The sequence below is a fragment of the Rana temporaria genome, chromosome 3 (genome assembly GCF_905171775.1).
Source record: "Rana temporaria chromosome 3, aRanTem1.1, whole genome shotgun sequence".
NCBI lineage: Eukaryota > Metazoa > Chordata > Amphibia > Anura > Ranidae > Rana > Rana temporaria.
Window position 1 is genome coordinate 447,136,715 of NC_053491.1, and position 24,886 is coordinate 447,161,600.

Below are 24,886 nucleotides of genomic sequence, written 5' to 3' on the forward strand. Positions count from 1 at the left end.
CAACATTTGTGACAGTGACAGCTGGCGGAAAGAGGGCTTTGTCCATCTGTGCTGTTAGTAAAGATGAAGGAGACGATCCACTGTTAGCATGGATGGAGGAATAGCTCAGAAAGGGGATTTGTCCAAATGTTACTGGCTGTTGGGGAAATCTATTGTCGCTGGAGTGGATCCATTTTAAAGGGGGTTTCTATTGTTGCTGGGGGTGTCTATTGTTGCTGGTGGGGAATCTATTTTTGTTGGGGGTGGGTCTTATGTTGCTGGGGGGGGGGCAGTTATTGCTAGGAGGGATCTGCTGTTGAGGGAAGGGGTCAATTGTGCTGGAGGGTCTATTGACGCTGGCTGCAGGGAGATTTGCTGTTGCTACCGGGGGTCTATTGTTGCTGGGGGGGGGGGGGTGTATTGTTGCAAGCAGTCTATTGTCGCTAAGGGAATCTGTTGTTGATGGGGGGGTCTATTTTTGCTGGCTGCAAGGAATCTACTTTACGTATTTTCTTGTTATCATTGACAAATTCCATACAAAGAACTTAGCACCACTTCCTTCTGTATTCTCTAAAAGGGGCAGTAATGGGAGGTGGGTAGGGGTTGGACCCAAGGGACGGTGCTCAGAGGTGGGTAGGGGGCAGAGACAAGGGGTGACTCCCTGGCTGTTAGCATACATAAAGGAATCTGTTTGATTTCTTTCCTTTAGCCTGCAGACCTATACATGTACGGCCAACTTTATTGCCACTGTGACAATCAGTTTCTCCAACAAGAAGTGATCGAAAATTTGCAGGAGGGACTCTAACAGCAATAAATAATGTGGCTCTTTTCCCTACTTAGTTCCTGTCTAGGGAAACCATAGTCAATATGACAGTAAGTGGGGGAAAAGCTCTCAGATGGAGACCCACATAGCAGCAGAAACCCAACAGATATTTTAATATTTCTTCACTCTATCCAAACATTTTGGCTGCACATACATATTGAGGTGCATATTTGTAAGATGATTGGGTAAAATCTTCCCTTTTTTAGGTCCACAAAAGCGTACTTGGATCCTTAACAGCAGATAGCATAGGCCAGGGGTAGGCAACCTCGACCCTCCAGCTGTGGTGACACTACAAGTCCCATGAGACAATGCAAGACCCTGACAATGACAGGCATGACTCCTAGTAGCCTATGCCTACCCCTGGCATAGGCCAAACATGGAGCAGGTAATTATACGCTGAATTGTGGAAACATTTACTTTACTGGTATTTGGATGTACAGACAGGGTTGCACACAAAGGTGCACCTGTCTTTTAAGTGCTTAGCTGCCCATCTAAACTCTGGCTTTAAAACTTTTTGAGTTGCTGACCTATGCTGATTTCTGACATCACTTGCTGCATATTTGTTCCAGTCTGTGAATAAGAAGCAACCAAGATTTTAAGAAACAGTTGGCACCTCTGTTTCACACGGGCACACGCACGGGAGTCGGGGGCGAGCGGGGGGCACGCGCGCGCCTCCGGCGGCGCACGCGCGCCCCTAGTGGCGGCTGAGAGAGAGGACGTTATACTACGTGCTCTCGCCCAGCCGAGCCGACCTGCCGACGTAGAACAGCGGTGCGCGGTCGGCTAGTGGTTAAAGGGGGCTCACGGATTCCGATAAGCTCCCAGCCCGCAGACCCCAACAACTAACGGCCAGGGTTGTCGGGAAGAGGCCCTGTCCTCATCAACATGGGGACAGGGTGCCCATGGGGTGGGGGGGCCCCAAAGCATCTACCTCCCCATGTTGTGGGCATGCGGCCTGGTACGGTTAAGGAGGGGGGAGAACGCTCGTTCGTCCCCAACCCCTTCCCTGACCGGCCGGGCTGCGTGCTCGGATACGGGTCTGGTATGGATTTTGGGGGGACCCCCACACCGTTTTTTCGGCGTACGGGGGTTCCCCTTGAAATCCATAGCAGACCCAAGGGCCTGGTATGCTCTTGGAGGGGAAACCCATGTCGGTTTTTTATTTGAAATTTGGCGTGGAGTTCCCCCTCAAGATTCATACCAGAGAGTGCTTGGTATTGGCAGGGATCCAAGTCGGATCCCCATTCAATATCGTGCCACGGCTAAACGCAACCGCAGCTAATCGCACTGTACAAATGCAGCTGATCGCTGTGCCTGGAGTCTTGAATTCCAGCAAAATATAAACATGCTTTTAACTGCGGCAGAACAACCGTCCGTGTGAAAGGGGCCTTACTTTTACACTTCAGACTTAAATGCAATACATTTGATTGTTATTTCAGTCAACATAGAAAGTTCTTGTTGCATGCACTTCTTAAAGGATTCTGCGCATGCAATATCAATCAAGGAAGTAACAGTCTTCTCACCTCCATAGGTTTCATAACAGGAACTATGAAATTTGCCAATATAAAAGTCAAGCCCAATGATAGCAAAGATGAGAATAGCAAAGAACAGCAGAAGCCCAATCTGCAGCAGGGGAATCATGGCTTTCATAATAGACTTCAGGACCACTTGTAAACCTACAAGGAACAAAGACATAAAAATAAATAGTTAATAAAGCCGCACTATGAACAAATAAGGGCAAATATACCATATTTGCCGGCGTATAAGACAACCTTTTGGATGCAAAAAAATGCCTCCAAAGTCGGGGGTCGTCTTATACGCCGGATCTGTCTCCGTCAGGCTACGGACATCCATGTTTTAGGCTGCGGGCATCCATGATTTTAAAGCCGCGCCTCCTCCTCAGACTGTTCCGTGATAGGCAGAACACTCATTTTCTGTTCAGTGTTCCGCCTATCACGGATGCCTTCTCATCCTCGAACGAGAGGATGTCCGTGATAGGCAGAACACTGAACAGAGGCACCGTTGGGAAAATTAGTGTTCCGCTTATCACGGAACAGTCTGAGGAGGAGGCGCGGCTTTTGAATCACGGATGCCCGCAGCCTGAAACATGGATGCAGCAAAAAAATAAGGTAGGGAGATCGTCTTGGCCGGCACAGTAGAGGCATGTGATGGACAGTGGAGGCATGGAATGCCACAGTGGAGGCATGGAATGGCACAGTGGAGGCATGGAATGGCACAGTGGAGGCATGGAATGGAATGGCACAGTGGGGCATGTAATGGAATGGCACAGTGGGGCATGTAATGTCATGGCACAGTGGGGCATGTAATGGAATGGCACAGTGGGACATGTAATGGAACAGTGAGGCATGTAATGAAATGGCACAGTGAGGCATGTAATGGAATGGCACAGTGGGGCATGTAATGGAATGGCACAGTGGGGCATGTAATTGAATGGCACAGTGGGGAATGTAATGGAATGGCACAGTGAGGCATGTAATGGAATGGCACAGTGGGGCATGTAATGGAATGGCACAGTGGGGCATGTAATGGAATGGCACAGTGGGGCATGTAATGGAATGGCACAGTGGGGCATGTAATGGAATGGCACAGTGGGGCATGTAATGGAATGGCACAGTGGGGCATGTAATGGAATGGCACAGTGGGGCATGTAATGGAATGGCACAGTGAGGCATGTAATGGAATGGCACAGTGAGGCATGAAATGGAATGGCACAGTGAGATTTGAAAAATGCCTGTTTCTGTCAGCGGTTGTTCTGGCTACCCTTCAGCTTCCAGACAGACTAGTAAGAAGGGGGTAGTCTTATACGGCGAGTATATACCAAAACCAAAATTTTTCCCTGAAAAATAGGGGGTCGTCTTATACGCCAGCAAATACGGTATGTGAATATATATAGAGTGACCAGTTAGTCCATAAAGAATACAGGATAGGTGTGTGTACACCACCAAATAATGTATATTAGTCCATAAACCACAAATGTGGTCCTTCTCAACACCAAACTTGTGCACCGCCATCACATAAAGTGCAGGCTTACCGGAAGTAGAGTTACCACGTGTCCCGCATTGCCCGGGACAGTCCCGCATTTTGTGCACTCTATGTGGTGGCGGAAACACTTTGCATGTTGGTGTGAATGTGTCATCTACACAAGGAGGACTGCAAACACTTGATGGTTGTCTATTTCAGTGATGGAGAACCTTGGCACCCCAGATGTTTTGGAACTACATTTCCCATGAAACCCATGCACTCATCTAGGGTGCCAAGGTTCGCCATCACTGGTCTATTGCCTATAGCAGTATTCCCAAGGTTTTATTGCCGTCTCTGTTCCTGCTAGGGAGATGCAGAATGTATGGGCCAGCACGCCTAAATGCTTGTTGCAAAGTCAAAATGTAATGGTTCCGAGTCACGCAGAGCCCATTCATTGAGCTTATCATTCTGCTCGGGAGGTTCACCATCTCTCTTTATGCTGGAGGTGGAACTGTAACCATAACAGGAACAGTGGAAAATCTTCCACTGGGGAAATAGGCAAATTTGAAGGCAAATAGGCCATTCATTTTGCAAAGGAAGTTGCACTTTGCAAGATAATTTTCCCCAGGTCTCAGACCCCTTTTACACTGAGGAGTTTTTCAGGCGGTTTAGCGCTAAAAATAGCGCCTAAATACCGCCTGAAAAACTCCTGCCCTGCAGTGTCAATGTGAAAACCCATGGGCTTTCACACTGAGGCAATGCACTGGCGGGACCGCACCAAAAGCCCTGCCAGCAGCATCTTTGGAGCGGTGAGAGGAGTGGTGTGTTTACTGCTCCTCCACCGCTCTGTCCCATTGAAAACAATGGGACACCATGGTAATACGTGGTATTAACCCTTTTTCGGTCGCTAGCAGGGGTTAAAACCGCACCGCTAGTGGCCGAATTCCGCTGCAATTCCGACGGTATAGCGGCGCTAAAAATAGCGACGCTATACCACCACCGCACCTCCCATCCTGGTGTGAAAGGGGCCTTAGTGGATGCTGTGAAGCACTGCTGACTTTAATCATCCAATCGGGTGCAAGAAAAAATGTTTTTTTTCCCCTGCACGTGATTTAGACCCCTTTCACACTGGGGTGGTTTGCAAGCGCTATTGCGCTAAAAATAACGGGCTAGATTCAGATAGCCCTGCGTAATGTTGTGCGGGCGTAACGCATCTCCGATACGTTACGCCGCCGTAAATTAGGATGCAAGTTCCGTATTCAGAAAGAACTTGCGCCCTAAGTTACGGCGGTGTAATGTATATGCTCCGGCGTAAGCCCGCCTAATTCGAATTTGGATGATGTGGGCGTGTTTTATCTAAATTTAGTGTGACCCCACGTATTTGACGTTTTTTTACGAACGGTGCCGTTCGTGAAAGAATCCCATTGCGCATGCTCGAAATCCTGCCGCAAATCGTCAATGCTTTCGACGTGAACGTAACTTTCGTACAGCCCTATTCGCGTACGACTTACGCAAACGACGTAAACATTTCTAAATTTGACACGGGAACGACGTCCATACTTAACATTGCGTACGCCTCATATAGCAGGAGTAACCTTACGCCGGAAAAAGCCTAACGTAAACGACGTAAAAAAATGCGCCGGGCGTACGTACGTGAATCGGCGTATCTACCTAATTAGCATATTCCTTGCGTAAATCGACGGAAGCGCCACCTAGCGGCCAGCGTAAAATTGCAACTAAGATACGACGGCGTAAGAAACTTACGCCGGTCGGATCTTAGTCAAATCTATGCGTGACTGATTCTAAGAATCAGGCGCATAGATACGACGCCGCAACTCAGAGATACGACGGCGTATCTGAAGATACGCCGTCGTATCTCGTACCTGAATCTAGCCCAACGCTTGCAAACCGACCTGAAATAATGGTTGCTGTTTCTCCAGTGTGAAAGCCCTGAGGGCTTTCACACTGGAGCGGTGCGCTAGCAGATCGCTCCAAAAGTCCTGCTAGCCGCATCTTTGGAACGGTGAAGGAGCAGGGTGTTTACCACTCCTCCACCGCTTCTTCTTCGTTGAAAACAATGGGAAACCGCGGCTATACCACCTCTGCAGAGGCGCATTGCGGTATTAACCCCTTTTCGGCCGCTAGCGGGGGATAAAACCGCACCGCTAGCGGCCGAATACCGACGGTAAAGCGCTGCTAAAAATATCGCCACTTTACCGCCACCGCACCTCCCGCCCCAGTGTGAAAGGTGCCTAAATATTCCATGCAAAGTGAGATTTCACCACTTTCACTAAGCACTGAGCAGTTGCGAAATCAAATCACTCGTCAGCCAACACCACGCCAGAGTGCAGAGAGTCACACGCAGTAATAACAAGAGGGGCTCCATCGTAGCGAGACAGAAATCAATACATGAAAATACATTTGTCAATAACTGGCAAGCCTCTAACTATCTGCTCTGCTGCACCATTGGGGTTTTAAGGGTTAAACTTCTGCTAACAATAACGTGTGTAATTTATCAACGGTGACTAAATATCAATATGGTCATCTGGCAAACGTCCCCCAAGTGACACATTTCCTGGATTCCAGGTTCTGCATCAGTGACAGGAATGGCCTGGTCAGTGGAGGCCTGGCAGCGTTTCACCTGGGTGGGGGAGGGGTCGGGACTACTGCGGCATTACTCATAAATTCATATTTCCTGGCTGCTATTACAGGGGATGCACAGAAATTCACAAGCCATCTGCTGCGCTAAATGCAGGTATGAAAGAGTGACTTATACCTAAATACCTCATCCACATATGTATATTTGGCACTGAGGTCTAAAACATAAATGTTTCAATGTGCCAAAAATCATACCAGAAATTCTTAAACAAATAAATTATCTTAAACCTAAATCTAAACCTGTCCTAACCTTAAACCTTAGCCTCATCCCAGATGTAAAACTCAGCCTAAGCTAAATTTAAACCATAAATCTAATGTATCATTCAACTCATCCTGTATCCCTATATCGTAAACCATAACCATTGCTCTACCCAGGGCTGTCTTAAAGCGGGGGTTCACCCTAAAAAAAATGTTTTCTTTATCTACCATCCCATACAGCATACTAGCGTCAGCTATAGTATGTTTTTTTTTTTTTTTTCCGCTGTATTTACCGTTTAATCCTTCAGTTTCGTTTCAGACTCCGGCGGGGAAATAGGCGTTCCTATGAAGAGGGGAACATGATTGACGTCCGGCTATGGCGCGTCACGCTTTCCGAAAATAGCCGAAATAGGACTGGGATATATACGGCGCCTGCGCAGTCAGCTCCTAGTCTGTGCGCAGGCGCCGTATAGCGCCGTGAAGAGCCGAGGCCTACTCCGGCTATTTTCGGAACGCATGACGCGCTATAGCCGGACGTCAATCATGTTCCCCTCTTCATAGGAATGCCTACTCCCCGCGGGAGTCTGAAATGAAACACAGGGCCATATTCTGAGTATAGTTACGACGGAGTATCTCAGGATACTCCGTCGTATCTCTCTTTTTCGGCCCGCGTATCTATGCGAGTGATTCCTAGAATCATTTTCGCATAGATACGCTGAAGATCCGACATGTGTAAGTCACTTACACGGTCGGATCTTAAATGTAATTACCCAGCCGGCCGCTAGGTGGCGTTTACGTTCAGGTCTCATTTGTTTATGCAAATGAGCCTGATACGCCGATTCCCGAACGAATTTGCGTCGCGTAACCGTCGCTTACGTAGTTTGCGTAGGCGTAAGGTTACCCCTGCTATATGAGGGGTAACCATACGCCAGTCCCACGTATGCCATGTTAAGTATGGCGTCGGGTCCGCGTCGTCTTTTCCCGTCGGGTACGTCGTTTCCCTAAGTCGTTCTTGAATACGACTTTACGTCAATGACGCACACGTCGGCGTCATTGACGTTTTCCGATGAGAACTGGAGCATGCGCACTGGGCTATTTTTAGCCCGGCTCATGCGCAGTTCAATCGAAACGGGGGCGCGCTTAATTTAAATACAAGCCGCCCCCTTGGATTTACGCGTGGATACGCCGGGCCATTTACACTACGCCGCCCCAAACTATGGAGCAAGTGTTTGGGGAATACGGCACTTGCTCCTGTAGGTTGGGGTGGCGTAGTGTAAATGGCTTACGCGCCGCCCACCTCAAATGTACAAGAATATGGCCCTAAAGGATTAAATGGTAAATACAGCGAAAACAAAAAACAAAAAACATACTATAGCTGACGCTAGTATGCTATATGGGATGGTTCATAGATGTTTTTTAGGGTGAACCTCCACTTTAATAAGAGGGCACACCTGGGCACTGCACTTTCCCCAAAGCAGCTGGTCCTTGAACCCACGCTGTCCCGAAATTGGGGGCCCCATGATGGCACTGAGAGTGATGGATACACAGGAGAAGCAGGCTGGCAGCGGTGTGCTGTGCAGAACGATACCAACTATTTCACAGCCAGCAGGGAGGGGCAGGGCCGGAGCGCAAGTGATGCTCTGAATGCTCGTGACTCGAAGGCTACGAGGTAGGAGCTGGAGTGGGAGCTACTGAGTCAGCAGCACTGAGAGCCTGCCTGCGGAAGTAGCCTTGTGGATGGTGTCATGGTGAGCCCCGAAAGGCTTGGAATGCCCAGAGGGATGCTCCCTCCTCCAACAATAATCATCAGCCCAACCTCAATTCAAACCCCTAAACCCTTTTCTATAACAGAGTTCAGCAATAAAAGGTAAAAAGACTAAAGTGACTCAACCTTTACTTATTTTTCACTCTGCCATACTGAGGACTAGACCATGGGATTGAAATGTTAGCCTGCCACACCACTTATGGAAGTCATGCCATACCACCCTGAGATGAGTACTACAAAAGTAAAAGCCTAATTCATCAGCATATATCAATTAGTAGTGATCACTGTACCATTAAAAGCATTGGTATATTTATCAATTTGACATCATCAATGTTGTACGCCAGGGGTAGGCAACTTCGGCCCTCCAGCTGTTTTCATGAGACATTGCAAGACCCTGACAATCACAGGCATGACTATTTTCTGAGGTGTAGGTGGGGACCAGGGGCGGAACTACCGCCATAGCGACCCACGCAGGCACTATTGGGCCCACAGCTGAGTGGGGCTGGGTGAGGATGAGGAAGTTCAGTGGCGGTGCATCCATAAAGGGTGCAGGAGCGCCGCCCCCTCTCACCTGCACCGCTCTAATCACCATAGATAGATTCATGCACTGCGTGAATCTATCTATGGTCGTTGTGTGTAAGCGAAGGAATTTGCTTTGCTAACATTGAATCCGCCTCTTAGCCAATCAGGTTGCCGGGTCTGATTGGCTGAAACGTCAGGCGCTGTGATTGGACGCCTGACAGAGGACGGAAGAAGAGATGATGGGTACACTGGCAGCATCTGATGGGGCACAGCAGTGACAATTGATGGGTACACTGGCAGCATCCGATGGGGCACAGTAGCGACAATTGATGGGCACACTGACAGCATCTGATGGGGCACAGTAGCGGCAATTGATGGGTACACTGGCAGCATCCGATGGGGCACAGTAGCAGCAATTGATGGGCACACTGGCAGCATCTGATGGGGCACAGTAGCAGCAATTGATGGGCACACTGGCAGCATCTGATGGGGCACAGTAGCGGCAATTGATGGGCACACTGGCAGCATCTGATGGGGTACAATAGCGGCAATTGATGGGCACACTGGCAGCATCTGATGGGGCACAGTAGCGGCAATTGATGGGCAAACTGGCAGCATCTGATGGGGCACAGTAGCGGCAATTGATGGGCACACTGGCAGCATCTCATGGGGCACAGTAGCGGCAATTGATGGGCACACTGGCAGCATCTGATGGGGCACAGTAGTGGCAATTGATCGGCACACTGGCAGGGGGGCCTCATACAACATTTTGCTATGGGGCCCTGTGATTTCTAGTTACGCCCCTGGTGGGGACCCACGGATTCTTACAGGATAAGTCATTACAGACAGCACAGTTTTCCAACTTTAATACCCAAGGTCTGTGTAGCAAACAAACATACATCTTGGTTCATCACACATACACAACTGGCAAATCTTAAACATCATAAACATTATTATTATTAAACATATTACATACTTGGAATTCCGGATACCAGTTTTAAAGGTCTTAAGACACGCACTGCTCGAAGGGTTCGCAAGTCAAACTCTGGTCCAGTAGATGCTATGATACTGGAAGGAAAAGAAGAGTGAATTGTTAATATTTACATTCTAGCATGGCTTCCTAAAATGTACACATTCCGCAGAAAGTGACAAAAGAACATTGCCAAGCAAGGAAATTAAAGGTGTTCTATTCATGATAAAATCAGAGTTCTTCTGAGGAACTACAAGCCAAACTCAACTCATGGATAAAGCAATTATACTCTGTTTTTGGTATCAGTGGATGAAATAGTGCTTCAAGGACCAGATAAAAGCAAGCAAAGGGCCGCACCTGGCCATCAGGCGGCAGTTTGGAGACCACTGGTTTAAAGTATGGAAGTAAGAGGGTCAGTTTGACAGGTAGGTAGTTTATGTAAACCCTAATATTGAACTTCTTTTATTTGCTACCTTTTCTTCTATTAACCTTCTCAATACCGGACCCTTTCTTTCACCTTCTTTCTGTGCAGGCCAATTTTCAGATTTTAGCGCTGTCACACTTTGATTGACAAATACCCAGTCATGCAACAAGTACCTACCATTTTTGGAGACAAATAGATCTTTTTTTGGTGGTACATTATCACCACGATTTTTTATGTTTTTCTTAGTTTCTGTTATAAAATTTCACAAACAAATAATCTTTCTTCAGAAATTTAAAGTGGATGTAAAAGTCAGAAGTTTTTTTTAATCTTAAAGCATTCTATGCATTAAGATTAAAAAACCTTCTGTGTGCAGCAGCCCCCCTAATACTTACCTGAGCCCCATCGATAACCCAGCTCCTGAGTGTCTTATTACCCCAGTAATAGTTTATTACACAAACTCAGCTCCTCCCCCATAAAATATTTTTCAGCAGTAATTCACGCTGAACATTATCCCAAGGGGTTAAGTGTTTTAGGATGATTAACCAAAATGACATAGGGGTCAGTCATTTAGCTCTGGCTCACATGCAGTAGAGAGATGAGTCAGCACACACACCCCCTCCGGTGACTTGTCCTTAAGGTTCCCCTAACGGGGAAGTTCCTTCAAGGACTGCGCAGGTGCAAACTTGCCAACGGAAATCTCCGAACCTCGCCCAGCATCCAGGCTCATTCTTTAACATCCCTGTGGATTGGAGGATGTTAAAAAAAGAGCCAGGAGGCTGAGCGAGCGAAGCGAGCCGTCCGAGCGCAGCGAGGACGTGAGGCCGACTGGCCACTTACCTCGAAATCCACGTCGCCCTGGATGCCGGCCGAGGTTCGGAGATTTCCGTCGGCAAGTTTGCGCCTGCGCAGTCCTTGAAGGAACTTTCCCGTTAGCCGGAACCATCTCGGCAGATCAGATTGCGCCTGCGCAGGAACTTCCACGATAGCTGGAACAAGCTCGGCAGATCACCGGCAACATATATCAGTTCAGGGAAGATTCCCCGTTTTATAACATGATGGCTACAGGCTGCTTGATGAAATCAGTCAGAACTTCACGGTGTAGGTGAAAATCCCCTTTTATTTAGCAGAATGCGTGTGAGAATACTCAGAATTAGTGAGCAGCAGTGTGAGAAAACAGCATTATATTTACTGTGAAAATAATCAGCATTAATAGAGTGAAGTATAAGAACACAGCATCACTAGAATGCAGCCGCCATTTGGGTAACTTGACAGTGGCTGGTGGCGGATGTCTGAATACAACAGACTAAGCGGGAGATTCATCCATCAGCACTATGCAAGCAAGGAAGAAAATCTAACTGTATGGTCAACTTTAGACTACTTTGCAACAGGGTGGATAAAAATCAATGATTTATAAAAAAAAAAAAAAGCTTTTGGAGTAAAAATCTATCTAAAGATAGTTTTCTATTGAAGATACATTAATAATTTAGTTTATTCATCATGAAATGGAGCTTAGTTATATAGCATAAGGCTGTATATTCTGCAATATTTACATTTTTGGTGAACTCATTCAATTAATCCAAGCTCTGCAAGCTGAGATAACATGCACTGCATTGATGCATTCACACAATTTCACAGTAATCATGAGATAAAAAAAAGTTCAGAGTTATGTGTAGGTATCCAATTTTTTTTAATGAGTATTGTGACGGAATTAGAATATCCCCGTCAAGCATTCCCTTCTTCCCATAAAAGCATATCATCCCAATATTCCACGAGGAGGAATATTCCTGGGATCGCCCAATAAGCCACACATGAGTCAGAGCTTACTGCTGGAACAAGACACTTTAATGGCAGAATGCTGCTGGTATATATGCAGTTTACAAGCTAAATCCTCAATCAAAGAACAATGAAATCTCCACCCCCTTACCACACACAGTGGGGCTCTCATACAGATTATAGGCAGACACTTCGGCGCCGACTCTGAAGACACATTTCTTTAGATAATGACATCAGTGAAGGTAATTACTAGTTGTAACAGAATACGTTATCTAGACAGCTTGGCCCCGCATATAGAAGAGGTAATTACCACAATGAAGCAATCAGAATAATTAACATGAGCCCCTTCTAATCACAGTAAACAGTAAACACAGGGCTTCTTCACACAACACACTAGATCAATTACCCTTTCATACACAGCATTACTAGCAGGGAGAATTAACTGAAGCATATCCTTCACAAGTATGTTGTCAATGTTAGGGCCAGAACTGTTTTTTACGACTTCTATGTAATTATGGAAAATATTTTTGATATCATTTAACTAATAAATAAATAGCAATTTTTACGTAACATCCCTTGCTTTTCAATACTTATCTCGCTGCTAAAAAAAACACTGAGAGATCTTCCATTAAATAATAAATAACCCTAACTCCAACTCCTAATCCTAACCCTAACCTAAACTGAACTTGAACCCCTTACCCTAACAACATTTTTTTTATAATAAATGAATAATAATAATAATAATAATAATAATAATAATAATAAAAGAAGAAATAAAAGCTAATGGAAAAGCTAAACAAAGCTGAAATACCTAGCAACATATTTATTATTATTCATATAATAATAAATAAAATAAAATAAAAATAAATAAAATAATAATAAATAACTCTAACCCCAACTCCTAATCCTAACCTAACCTAACCTGAACTTGAACCCCTTACACTAACAACATTTTTTTTATAATAAATGAATAATAATAAAAGAAGAAAGAAAAGCTAATGGAAAAGCTAAACAAGCTGAAATACCTAGCAACATATGTATTATTATTCATATAATAATAAATAAAATAATAAAAAAAATAATAAATAATCCTAACCCTAACCTAAACTGAACTTGAACCCCTTACCCTAACAAAATAAAATATTATAATAAATGAATAATATTAATAAAAGAAGATATAAAAAAGGCCAATGGAAAAGCTAAAAAAGCTGAAATACCTAGCAACATATTTATTATTATTCATATAATAATAAATAAAATAATAATAAATAACTTATAATCCTAACCCTAACCTAAACTGAACTCCAACCCCTTACCCTAAGAAAAAAAACATTATAATAAATGAATAATAATACTAAAAGAAGAAATAAAAGCTAATGAAAAGCTAAAAAAGCTGAAATACCTAGCAACATATTATTATTCATATAATAAATAAAATAAAAATAAATAAAATAACACTAACCCCGACTCCTAATTCTAACCCAAACCTAAGCTGACCTCGAAACCCTTACCCTAACAAAAAAAACATTATAATAAATGAATAATAATAAAAGAAAAAATAAAAGCTAATGGAAAAGCTAAAAAAAAGCTGAAATACCTAGCAACATATTTATTATTATTCATATAACAATAAATAAAAAATAAATACATAAAATAATAAATAACTCCTAATCCTAACCCTAACCTAAACTGACCTCTAACCCCTTACCCCAACAAAAAAACATTATAATAAATGAACAATAATATTACTAAAAGAAGAAATAAAAGCTAATGGAAAAGCTAAAAAAGCTGAAATACCTAGCAACAAATGATGCAACAGATAATCATTTTCTCTATTGGCTAATAAAAAAAACCTGCTAAAGCCCAAAGCAAAACGCTGCATACAAACGCGTAAGTCGGGCAAAAAAACGCTGCAAAAACCCTCAGGTGTGAACACAGCCTAAGATAGAACTTGGCAGCATGAGAATATAAGATCATTTGAATGTACAGTAAAAATAGTTCCCTTTAGCAGAGTGCAGAGTGTAAAGACGCCATCATTAGAATGGCTCGATGAGAACGCTCAGCATTCGCAGAGTCCAGTGTGAAATTACTGAACACCTTGATGAGAAGACTTGGCATGATTGCAGTGCAGCATTAAAATACTCAGCAGTGTTACCTTTCAGTATGAGAACACTCAGCATCATTCATGTCATTATAGTGCAGTATGAGAATGCTTAGCACTTTGTAAAGTAGCACCATTAGTGCTTAGTATAAAAAATCTACAGTTAGGGAGCATGTGATAATATTCCACATAATTAGAATGGAGTATGAGAACTCTCAGCGTGATTAGAGTGCAGCATGAGAATGAAATGGGTAGGTGGACAAATCAGGTATTTTCTTTTATCCAAGTCTGTTTCTATGCTGAGCAGAAATCCGGAAGTATGAAACATTTGATAGATGTGTTTGTATGTTTAATCAGAGCATCAATGCATCCTATGCATTAAGGTGAAAAAACATCCAACGGTACCGGCCCCCCCCCCGAACCCCCGTTTTACTTACCTCACCCCTCGAAAGTCCTGTGCGCGTCCACGTGATCCTCTTCGGTTCCCAGCCTGGCCGTTGATTGGCTAGGCTGGACGGATTGATAGCAGCGCAGCCATCGGCTGGCGCTGCTGTCAATCACATGTGATGATGCGGCGTGCCGGGGGGCGGGGCCGAGTAATACAGTCGGCGGCTATGCCCTCCGCTGTATCACGGGAGCGCGTCCGCAAAAGCTTTCCACCATGCAAGCTCGCTCACATGAAGGTGGAAAGCTCTTGCGAGGAGGAGCCGAGACAGCCGCCGAGGGACCCCAGGGGACAGGATTTGGGGACACTCTGTGCAAAACGAGCTCCACAGTGGTATAACATGTTTGTTATTTTACAAAAAAAAAAAAATGTATTTTAGTGTTCGTTTAAATACTAATATTAACCATATTTTTCGCTCCATAAGACACACCTGGGTTTTAGAGGAGAACAAGAAAAAAAATATTCTGAACCAAATGGTGTACTAAAATATTTACCAGTGCCCATAAAATGCAACCTGACCAGTGCCATGAAATGCAGCCTGACCTGTGCCCATTAAGAATGCAGCCTGACCTGTGCCCATTAACAATGAATCCTGACCTGTGACCATTAACAATGAATACTGACCTGTGCCCATTAAAAATGAATCCTGACCTGTGCCCATAAAATGCAACCTGACCAGTGCCATTAAAATGCAGCCTGACCTGTGTCCATTAAAAATGCAGCCCGACCTGTGACCATTAACAATGAATCCTGACCTGTGACCATTAACAATGAATCCTGACCTGTGCACATTAACAATGCAGCCTGACCTGTGCCCATTAACAATACAGCCTGACCTGTGCCCATTAACAATGCAGCCTGACCTGTGCCCATTAACAATGCAGCCTGACCTGTGCCCATTAACAATACAGCCTGACCTGTGCCCATTAACAATGGAGCCTGACCTGTGCCCATTGACAATGCAGCCTGACATGTGCCCATTAACAATACAGCATGACCTGTGCCCATTAACAATGAATCCTGACCTCTGCCCATTAAAAATGCAGCCTGACCTGTGCCCATTAACAATGCAGCCTGACCTGTGCCCATTGACAATACAGCCTGACCTGTGCCCATTAACAATGCAGCCTGACCTGTGCCCATTAACAATGCAGCCTGACCTGTGCCCATTGACAATGCAGCCTGACCTGTGCCCATTGACAATGCAGCCTGACATGTGCCCATTAACAATACAGCATGACCTGTGCCTATTAACAATGAATCCTGACATGTGCCCATTAAAAATGCAGCCTGACCTGTGCCCATTAACAATGCAGCCTGACCTGTGCCCATTAACAATGCAGCCTGACCTGTGCCCATAAAATATGCAGCCTGTAGATACATGTGGTGGAAGAATGATAGGCCAGAAGGTGCCAAGGTGGAATACGATAAACAACAGGAGACACATGAAAACTGAGTAGAATATTTTTATATTTGTTTTTTCTTTTCCTTTTGTTATGTTAGAATTCGTTTAGAATTCCTTTTGACTCATAAGTTATATTAATGTATACTGTAATATGTTGCTGTATTATACTGTGAACATGTACAAACACATGTACACTTTAAAAAAAAACAATGCAGCCTGACCTGTGCCTATTAACAATGCAGCCTGACCTGTGCCCATTAACAATACAGCCTGACCTGTGCCCATTAACAATACAGCCTGACCTGTGCCCATTAACAATGCAGCCTGACCTGTGCTCATTAACAATGCAGTCTGACCTGTGCCCATTAACAATGCAGCCTGACCTGTGCTCATTAACAATGCAGTCTGACCTGTGCCCATTAACAATGCAGCCTGACCTGTGCTCATTAACAATGCAGCCTGACCAGTGCCCATTAACAATGCAGCCTGACCTGTGCCCGGCGAATGGCAAGGACGTCATCATATGCGCCTGTCACTCAGATAGAAGACAGAGCAGCAGGAGCGCCAGTACTCCATTCGGCCACTGGGGCTGCTGTCTTTTGTGAGTGACAGGTTTAGCCAGGAGATCGCCAGGCTTGCAGGGGACGGTCGCCCGCTATTGAGACATAGCGGCAGCGGTGGTGGCGACGGGAGGAGGCCTGGACAGTATTTGCTCCATAAGACGCAGGGACATTTTCCCCCATTTTTTTGGGGGGGGGGGGGGGAGTGTGTCTTAAGGAGCAAAAAATAAGGTATCTATAATGTTTTATATTTTATTTTTTTGTAATCAGTGCATTATTATACAGGATTTATATAGCGTCAACAGTTTGTGCCACACTTTACAACCTGACAGTAGAGTTACAATACAATTCAACACTGGAGGAATCCGAATGCCCTGCTCATTAGAGCTTACATCAGTTAAAAGTGCAGTGTATAAAGCCTGTTCACTTTTAAAGCTACACTATAAGTAAGTAAAAAAGACACAAATTAATACTGGACTGCAATTATGAGTATATAATTAATATACAATTAATATACAATAATTAATGAGTCTGACACCCTGCATCTCCGATCTCGGTAAAGAGCCTCCGGCCCTTGACTCTTTACCACGTGATCAGCCGTGTCCAATCACGGCTGCTCACGATGTAAACAGGAAGAGCTGTTGATGGCTCTTCCTCACTCGCGTCTGACAGACACGAGTAAAGGAGAGCCGATCGGCGGCTCTCCTGACAGGGGGGGTTCGCGCTGATTCTTTACCACGCAGCCCCCCCTTGGATTGCCACACTGGACCACCAGGGAAGCCCACCCTGGACCACCAGGGTGGGCCAAACAAAAAAAAAAAGTCTTAAAAAAAAAAAAAAAAAAAAAAAGTCTTAAAAAAAAAAGCATTTAAAAAAAAAATGGCCACTGACTGGCAACATGAGAATCAGTGCTGCCCTACAGTGTCCATCAGTGCCACCCCAGTGTCCATCAGTGCCACCCCAGTGTCCATCAGTGCCACCCCACAGTGTCCATCAGTGCCACCCCACAGTGCCCATCCATGCCCAGTGCCCACCTATCAGTGCCGATCTGTGCCACCCATAAGTATCCATCAGTGCCGCCCATGAGTGCCCATCTGTGCCGCCTATGAGTGCCCAGTGCCGCCCATGAGTGCCCATCAGTGCCGCCTATGTTTGCCCATCAGTGCAACCTATGTGTGCCCATCAGTGCCGCCTGTGTGCCCATCAGTGCCGCCTATGTGTGCCCAATCAGTGCCACCTCATCTGTGCCCATCAGTACTACCTCATCGATGTCCATCAGTGCCATCTCATCGGTGCCCATCAGTGCCGCCATATCAGTGCCCGTAATTGAAAGAGAAAACTTACTTATTTACAAAAAAATTAACAGAAAAAAATAAAAACGTAATTTTTTTTCAACATTTTCAGTCTTTTTTTTGTTGTTGCGAAAAAAAAAAAAATTGCAGAGGTGATCAAATACCACCAAAAGAAAGCTCTATTTGTGGGGAAAAAAGGACGTCAATTTTGTTTGGGTACAGTGTAGCATGACCGCGCAATTGCCATTCAAAGTGCGACAGTGCTGAAAGCTGAAAATTGGCTTGGGCGGGAAGGTGCGTAAGTGCCTGGTATGGAAGTAGTTAAGATACACCGCCGCAAGTTTCCAGGTAAGTGCTTTGTGGATCGAACACTAACACTGAAAACTTGCGGCGGTGTAACGTAAACGGGTTACGGTACGCTGCGCCGCAGGTACGAGAATCTGGCCCCCTATGCCCAACTTCCAGTGACTACTGATTCTTTCCCCGGCTCGCCAAACAGAGTGCAGCGGGAGGGGGGGGGGTGTCCCCTTCCACCGCCTGTAAAAAAAATCAAGCGGCTGAACTGCTATGATTGTTCTTACGGTGCAAATAAAAAATTATTATATCTGTAGCTGCAGGCATCATTCAGATATCCCCACTCAAAGTCCAGAACGTCATATGACGTACCTTGGGCGGAAAGTGGTGCAAAACTAAACCTTTCTATCCTTTCACAGGCAATGGAAAGGCCATCTTAGCCCCTGTTTGCAAACCCAAGAATCATATTCTAAAAGTATCACCCAGCACAGCATTCGAACCATCAGCGGCTGTGGAGAACACAGAGTGCTTGTGGGCTTCGTGCCTTAGGGAGCAATTGCCATTCACAAGTGTGAGCCTAAACACATATGTTCACTCCATTAGGAAATGATTCTGCTTATTAATGCAAATAGCCAAACAGAAAATCAGATGACTGCAACTTAATACATAAAGAAAGCATGGTTCCATTGGAGTTACTTTGACTGGGGGCCCCGAGTGTTAATGCCAGCCATGCAGCTGACTCGGGATTTTAACACACTACAGTCTCTAGAGTTTACAGAGGAAGGTGTGAAAAACATTAAATGAGTCAGTTCTGTGGTAATAAGAGAGGTCAGAGGCTAGAAAAGGTCAGACTGGAAGTCTTCGATTGCTGAACTAACCAATCTTTATTATAGTACTGTGCCCAAGGGCATCTTTGAATGTACAGCATGTGGAACGTTGAGGACAGTCTACAGCAGGGCTCTCCAAACAAAGGGCCACTTTATTGTCCTTCAGACTTTAGGAGGGTCGGATTGGGGCCAGCAGGGGTATAAAATGTCCCGGGCCCAGCATCAGGGAGAATAAATATGGCCTCAGGGTTGGTGGTCAATAAGAAGAGGAGTATTCCCCCCTATTAGTAGGAGGAATAGTATACCATCATTGGTATCAGTGGAAGATGTAGTGCCCTATTGTTGGTGTCAGTGGGATGAATAGTGCCTCATATCAGTGGGAGGAATTGTGCCCCAAGGCAGGGCCATCTTAGTGCAAGGGCACTGCCCAGGGGCCCCACAATAATCGTGCATTACATCATACTTGCCAACTGTCTGATTTGTGGGGACAGCCACGCTTTTATACTAAACGGTCCCGATATGGTTGTGTCCCGGGAAGCGCCCCCAGAACCTCTACTGTGCCCTCCTGATCCCAGTATTGTTCCCTCCTGATCCCCCCCTATACTGTGCCCTTCTACATCCCCCTGTACTGTGCCCTTTGTGTTGACTAGTCTTTGATTTATGGAATGTTTTCCTTTTGTAAAATTGATTTTATTGAAAGTGCTAATATGTTTATCAACTATTTATACTTTATTTCTTGAAAGTAGGTGTGCAAATTGGGGTAAGCTGGTAGGGGCCCCAGTGCATAACTTTGCCCAGAGGCCCATGATGCTATTAAGACGGCCCTGACCCAAGGGCCGGATAAAGGCTAGCAAAGGACCACATCTGAGTGAGTGAGTGAGAAACTTATATACCATATTTATCGGCGTATACCGCACACTTTTTTGCCCTGAAAATCAGGGCAAAATCGTGGGTGCGCGATATACGCAGATACCCGCTTTCCCGCGCCGAGTTTGAATACTGCGCCGGCATATACCGAGCGCAGTACACTCGTGTATATAAGGGCAGTCTCGGCTCCTCTCGCACTCACGTCCTGGACGTACAGGACGTGAGCGCGAGAGGAGCCGAACCTGCCCGACTATACACGAGTGTACTGCGCCGGCATATACCGAGCGCAGTACATTCGTGTATAGTCGGGCAGGCTCGGCTCCTCTCGCGCTCATGTCCTGGACGTACAGGACGTGAGTGCGAGAGTAGCCGAGCCTGCCCGACTATACACGAGTGTACTGCGCTCGGTATATGCCGGCGCAGTATTCAAACTCGGCGCGGGAAACAAGCGGGGAGGACGCCGCAGAAGGACGCCGGACCCGACGAGGCCGCCGATGGACGCCGCGCAAGACACCAAAACTGTAAGTACAAAAATCTTTTTTCCACAGGAATGCGGGTCCACTTTAGGGGTGCGCGCTATACGCCGGAGTGCGCAATACCCCGATAAATACGGTAGCGCAACACATGCGAACTGAATCACCTCTGGGCGCATCTGGCCCTCGGACTGCAGTTTGGAGACCCTTGGTGTACAGCAACAGACAACCACATGGATTCTACCTCTGCCAACTAAGCAGAGAATAATGACACAGAATAGCAGAATACAATGGACACAGAATAGCAGAATACAATGGACACAGAATAGCAGAATACAATGGACACAGAATAGCAGAATGCAATGGACACAGAACCAAAAGTTGAGAGAGTGAAGACCGCCTGATCTAACAAATCCCAATATTCTTTGACATACAGATGGTAGGCTCCAAAGTGATGTCCAAAGTTTGCATCATGACTATGTAGACCAGTGGTTCTCAACCTCAGTCCTCAAGTACCCCCAACAGGCCATGTTTGCAGGTTTTCCTTTATCTTGCACAGGTGCTTTAAATCAATGGCTTGGTATTTTGGACAGCTGTTTTAAGAGAAACGTCCAAAACCTGGCCTACACATGGGGGTACTTGAGGACCAAGGTTGAGAACTACTAATGTAGACAACAGGAACATACCAATCACCAAGCTTTAGTGTGTTGGGAGGCCAACAGAAGTCAATTGTAGGCGTGTGCATTTCGTTTCGTTCCAAATCGAAATTCGGACACATTTTGCAATATTCGGACATTCGGATGCATACAAATTCCCGAATTGTAATATTAACGAATTTACCGAATCCGAACGAACGTTTTCGAATCGAAAACCCGCGGACGAAATTCGATCGAACATCGAAAACAACTTCTATTCGTATCGAATTCGAAAACAAATTCGAATGAAAATTGAAAGCAAATTTAAATCAAAATCTAAAAAATATAAATCGATTTCTAAAAAAAGAATACAATAAAATAGAATATAAAATAATAAAACAATAGAATGAAAATCAAAGAATAGTAAAGAACAGAATGGAATTTATTAGAATGTAATCAAATACAATAGAATATGACCTGGCTTCTTCTATCTATCTTCCATTTTCTGAAATTCGAAATTCATATAGAATGAACTCAAATTCGAATAAAAAAATATTAGGATAGAGTAGAAAAAAATATATTTATATTTATATATATATATATATATATATATATATATATATATATATATATATATATATATATATATATATACACACTGTATGTATATATATATATATATATATATATATATATATATATATATATATATATATATATATATATATTATTCTACTCTTCTAATATTTATATATATATATTTTTAATTTTATTTCTTTTATATATATATGCGTATTATATTCAACTTAATATCATGAATTTAAATGAATATGAATTTATTGTCGCCCATTATTGGCACCTTTAGCACTAGAAAAGCTCAAGAAAAATGTAATTTAAATTCTATGTATGTCTTCACACTGGTCCGTTGCGCTTCCATTGTGGTGTTAAAAATCCTGCTTGCTGCATTTTTAGTCAGTTAAAAAAAACGCACTTGTTCCAAATGATTGTATCTTTCACAAATCTTTGTATAGATCAGTGACAGCCCGTCCAGGGGTGCTGCCCTCCTAATCCATGCAGGGTGCTGGACGCATGGGTTCCAATGTTTTTTTTTTTTCAAGCACATGATTTGAGCTGGAGGCTCTAATTGGCTTAAAAAAGGGTGGGCTCGGGGCGCAGAGCTCTGCGCCCCGAGCCCACCCAGTTGTGTGACAATAGAATTGATATTTACTATTGTCCTCCTCCCGACCAATTAGCAGGGGGGATTGGCTGAGAGGAGAAGTAACCGTATTGGCCGCCAAGGAGGAAGCCGCAGAGGAGGAGGAGATGCAGGGGAATCTGCAGTGAAGCCGCCGAGGAGGAGGAGATACAGGAAAGATCCAAACCTGCCCAGCACCTAGATGGGGTAAGTGCAGGGCTGGTGGGTCGGCAAACGTCGGGGGAGTGGTTGGACCGATCGACCAACTGACCTGGGGGGGGGGGGGGTGTAAGTTATTGGTTTGTTCAACAACTCCCCCCCCCCCCTCAAATGGACAGCAGCCACCACTGCTATGGATCTTTTATGAACCTTTTTCAAACAATGCCATCAAGGATTCAGGAAGTTCGGACGGCAGGAGGGTGCTTTAACTAGCATTAGATAAAGGGGCTTTACATTCATTAATATAGGGCAGCGAACTGAAACCACCAGGTTTGTGTACACACATTGCAAACCAAGATATTACCTTGAAAAAGGTTATATGCATACAGTAGAGCTGTAGAAGGGACCCAGCAGGTCAACCAACTACAGGCTGCCTGCAAAAAAATACAAGAAGAGGCAGATACAAGACCGGTCACCCTGTGCATAGAAAGAGGACAGCAGTGAGCGGTCTTATTTTACAGGAAGCCCCCACAATAGGGTTGCCACTTTTTCTTCAAGCCAAACCCGAACACTTTAATTTTTATTTATTTTTTATTTAGCATACACTAGTGACTAGAGGATTGTAATAAACCTGGGACACCTCTGTGCGGTCCAAAGAGAACAGTAATGTGGTGTGCATAGTGTCCCCTCACCCTCATTTTAGGCCCTGTTTTGAGCCACATTCCTGTCTAAATATATTGTGTCAGGGTATCAGGAGGACTGAAACCCGGACACGTGATTCAAACCCTGAACTGTCCAGGTGAATCCTGGACAGGAGGCAAAGTTTCACACTGGATTATTACACAGATCGTGAAGAAATACACAAAGCACATGAAGTAAGAATACACATGCCTCTTGTATTTGAACAATATTTGCTGATCCCGGAGTTCATGCTTTAATGCAATAGAGATGTGTCCACAGCTGCCTTCTATAATTTACAGCAGACTTTGTAAAACCATTCCATGCCTCTACAAGCTTTTGAGTATTTTCCATTGCGCACAATACATTTTTCAAGAAGAGAAGATAGAATGGCTCCAGGTCATGTGCACGTATCTCACCACTTGCCCCTTGTAAGCTTTCCTGCATTTACATGGCACTTAGGGCCATGGCAGACAGGCCATTCTGTGGCTGACGACACTTTGCCAGTGGCAGAATTACTGAAATTCAACTTCCATTATAATGAGTGGAAGTTGCTCCATCACTGCTTGAATTGCTGCTGAAATGCATTTGGTAGAAGGGAACAGAAACGGAGGGGCATGTTGCTGGTTTAGACAGCGGAGGAGAGACTCAATAGAGCAAAGGAAGTTGGATTTTAGGGATTTTGTTCCTGAAAAAAAAGTGTATATCTGACACAAGGCCTCGTACACACGATCGGATTTTCCGACGGGAATTGTGTGATGGCAGGCGGTTGTCGGAAAATCCGACCATTTGTATGCTCCATCGGACAATTGTTGTTGGATTTTCAGCAAGCTTTACATTTTTCCGACAACAAATGTGTGTTGTGGGATTATCCGAGTGTGTGTACACAAGTCCTTGGGCAAAAAATTCAAAGTACAAACACGCATGCTCAGAAGCAATGCAAATCATAAGACAACATTAGCAGAAGTTGCCCAAAGGGTGGCGATAAAGAGCTGAAAAACCATGTTGTTTCGTGTTTGTTGGCCGACGATTCTTTGCCATTTGTATGCAATACAAGTTCCTGGCCAGCGCCAAAGTCCTACGCTTTGTCCGATGAAAATCCGACCGTGTGTATGAGGCTTTAAGTCTTATAGCCGGATTCAGAAAGACTTACGACGGCGTATCAGTAGATACGCCGTCGTAAGTCCGAATCCGCGCCGTTGTATCTTTAAGTGTATTCTCAAAATGAGATACGCTTCTCAGTTGCTAAGATACGACTGCGTAAGTCTCCTACGCCGTCGTATCTTAGCTGCCTATTTACGCTGGCCGCTAGGGGCATGTACGTAGATTTACGCCTAGAATATGTAAATGAGCAAGATACGCGATTCAGGAACGTACGTACGCCCGTCGCAGTAAGATACAACGTTTACGTAAGACATACGCCGGCGTAAAGATAAACCACCAAAAAGATGGAGCAGCCCATGCAAGGTATGGACGACAGAACAGTCGTCGTATTTTACGTTGTTTGCGTAAGCGTACGTGAATGGGGCTGGGCGTAGGTTACGTTCACATCGAAAGCATTGAGCCAACGTCGTGACGTAGGGAGTATTTGCGACGTGATTCTGAGCATGCGCGCGTGAGCGCCGTACGAACGGCCCTCATTTACATGGGGTCACGATTCATTACCATACAACACACCCCCTACCTGCCTTTTTTGAATTAGGTGGGGTTACGCCGGGCCATTTGCGCTACGCCGACGTAACTTAGGAGACAAGTGCTTTGTGAATACAGTACTTGCCTCACTATGTTACGTCGGCGTAGTGCAAATGGGATGCGCTACGTCGACCTAAAGAAGCGCCGCTCTACTTGAATCCGGCTACTA

The 24,886-nt window shown here is 44.9% G+C and overlaps 1 protein-coding gene across 7 annotated transcripts in view; it reads right to left on the reverse strand.

Annotated features, from left to right (window-relative positions):
• The window catches only part of CACNA1A (calcium voltage-gated channel subunit alpha1 A), a 301,437-nt gene that overhangs the window by 242,070 nt on the left and 34,481 nt on the right, over window positions 1-24,886 (reverse strand). For all 7 annotated transcript variants that reach the window (XM_040346583.1, XM_040346582.1, XM_040346580.1 and 4 more), the window contains exons 3-4: window positions 9,904-9,995; window positions 2,326-2,478 (exon numbers count right to left, since the gene is read on the reverse strand). In XM_040346583.1, coding sequence (XP_040202517.1) covers window positions 2,326-2,478; window positions 9,904-9,995 — 245 coding nt within the window. The remainder of the gene's footprint in view (window positions 1-2,325; window positions 2,479-9,903; window positions 9,996-24,886) is intronic.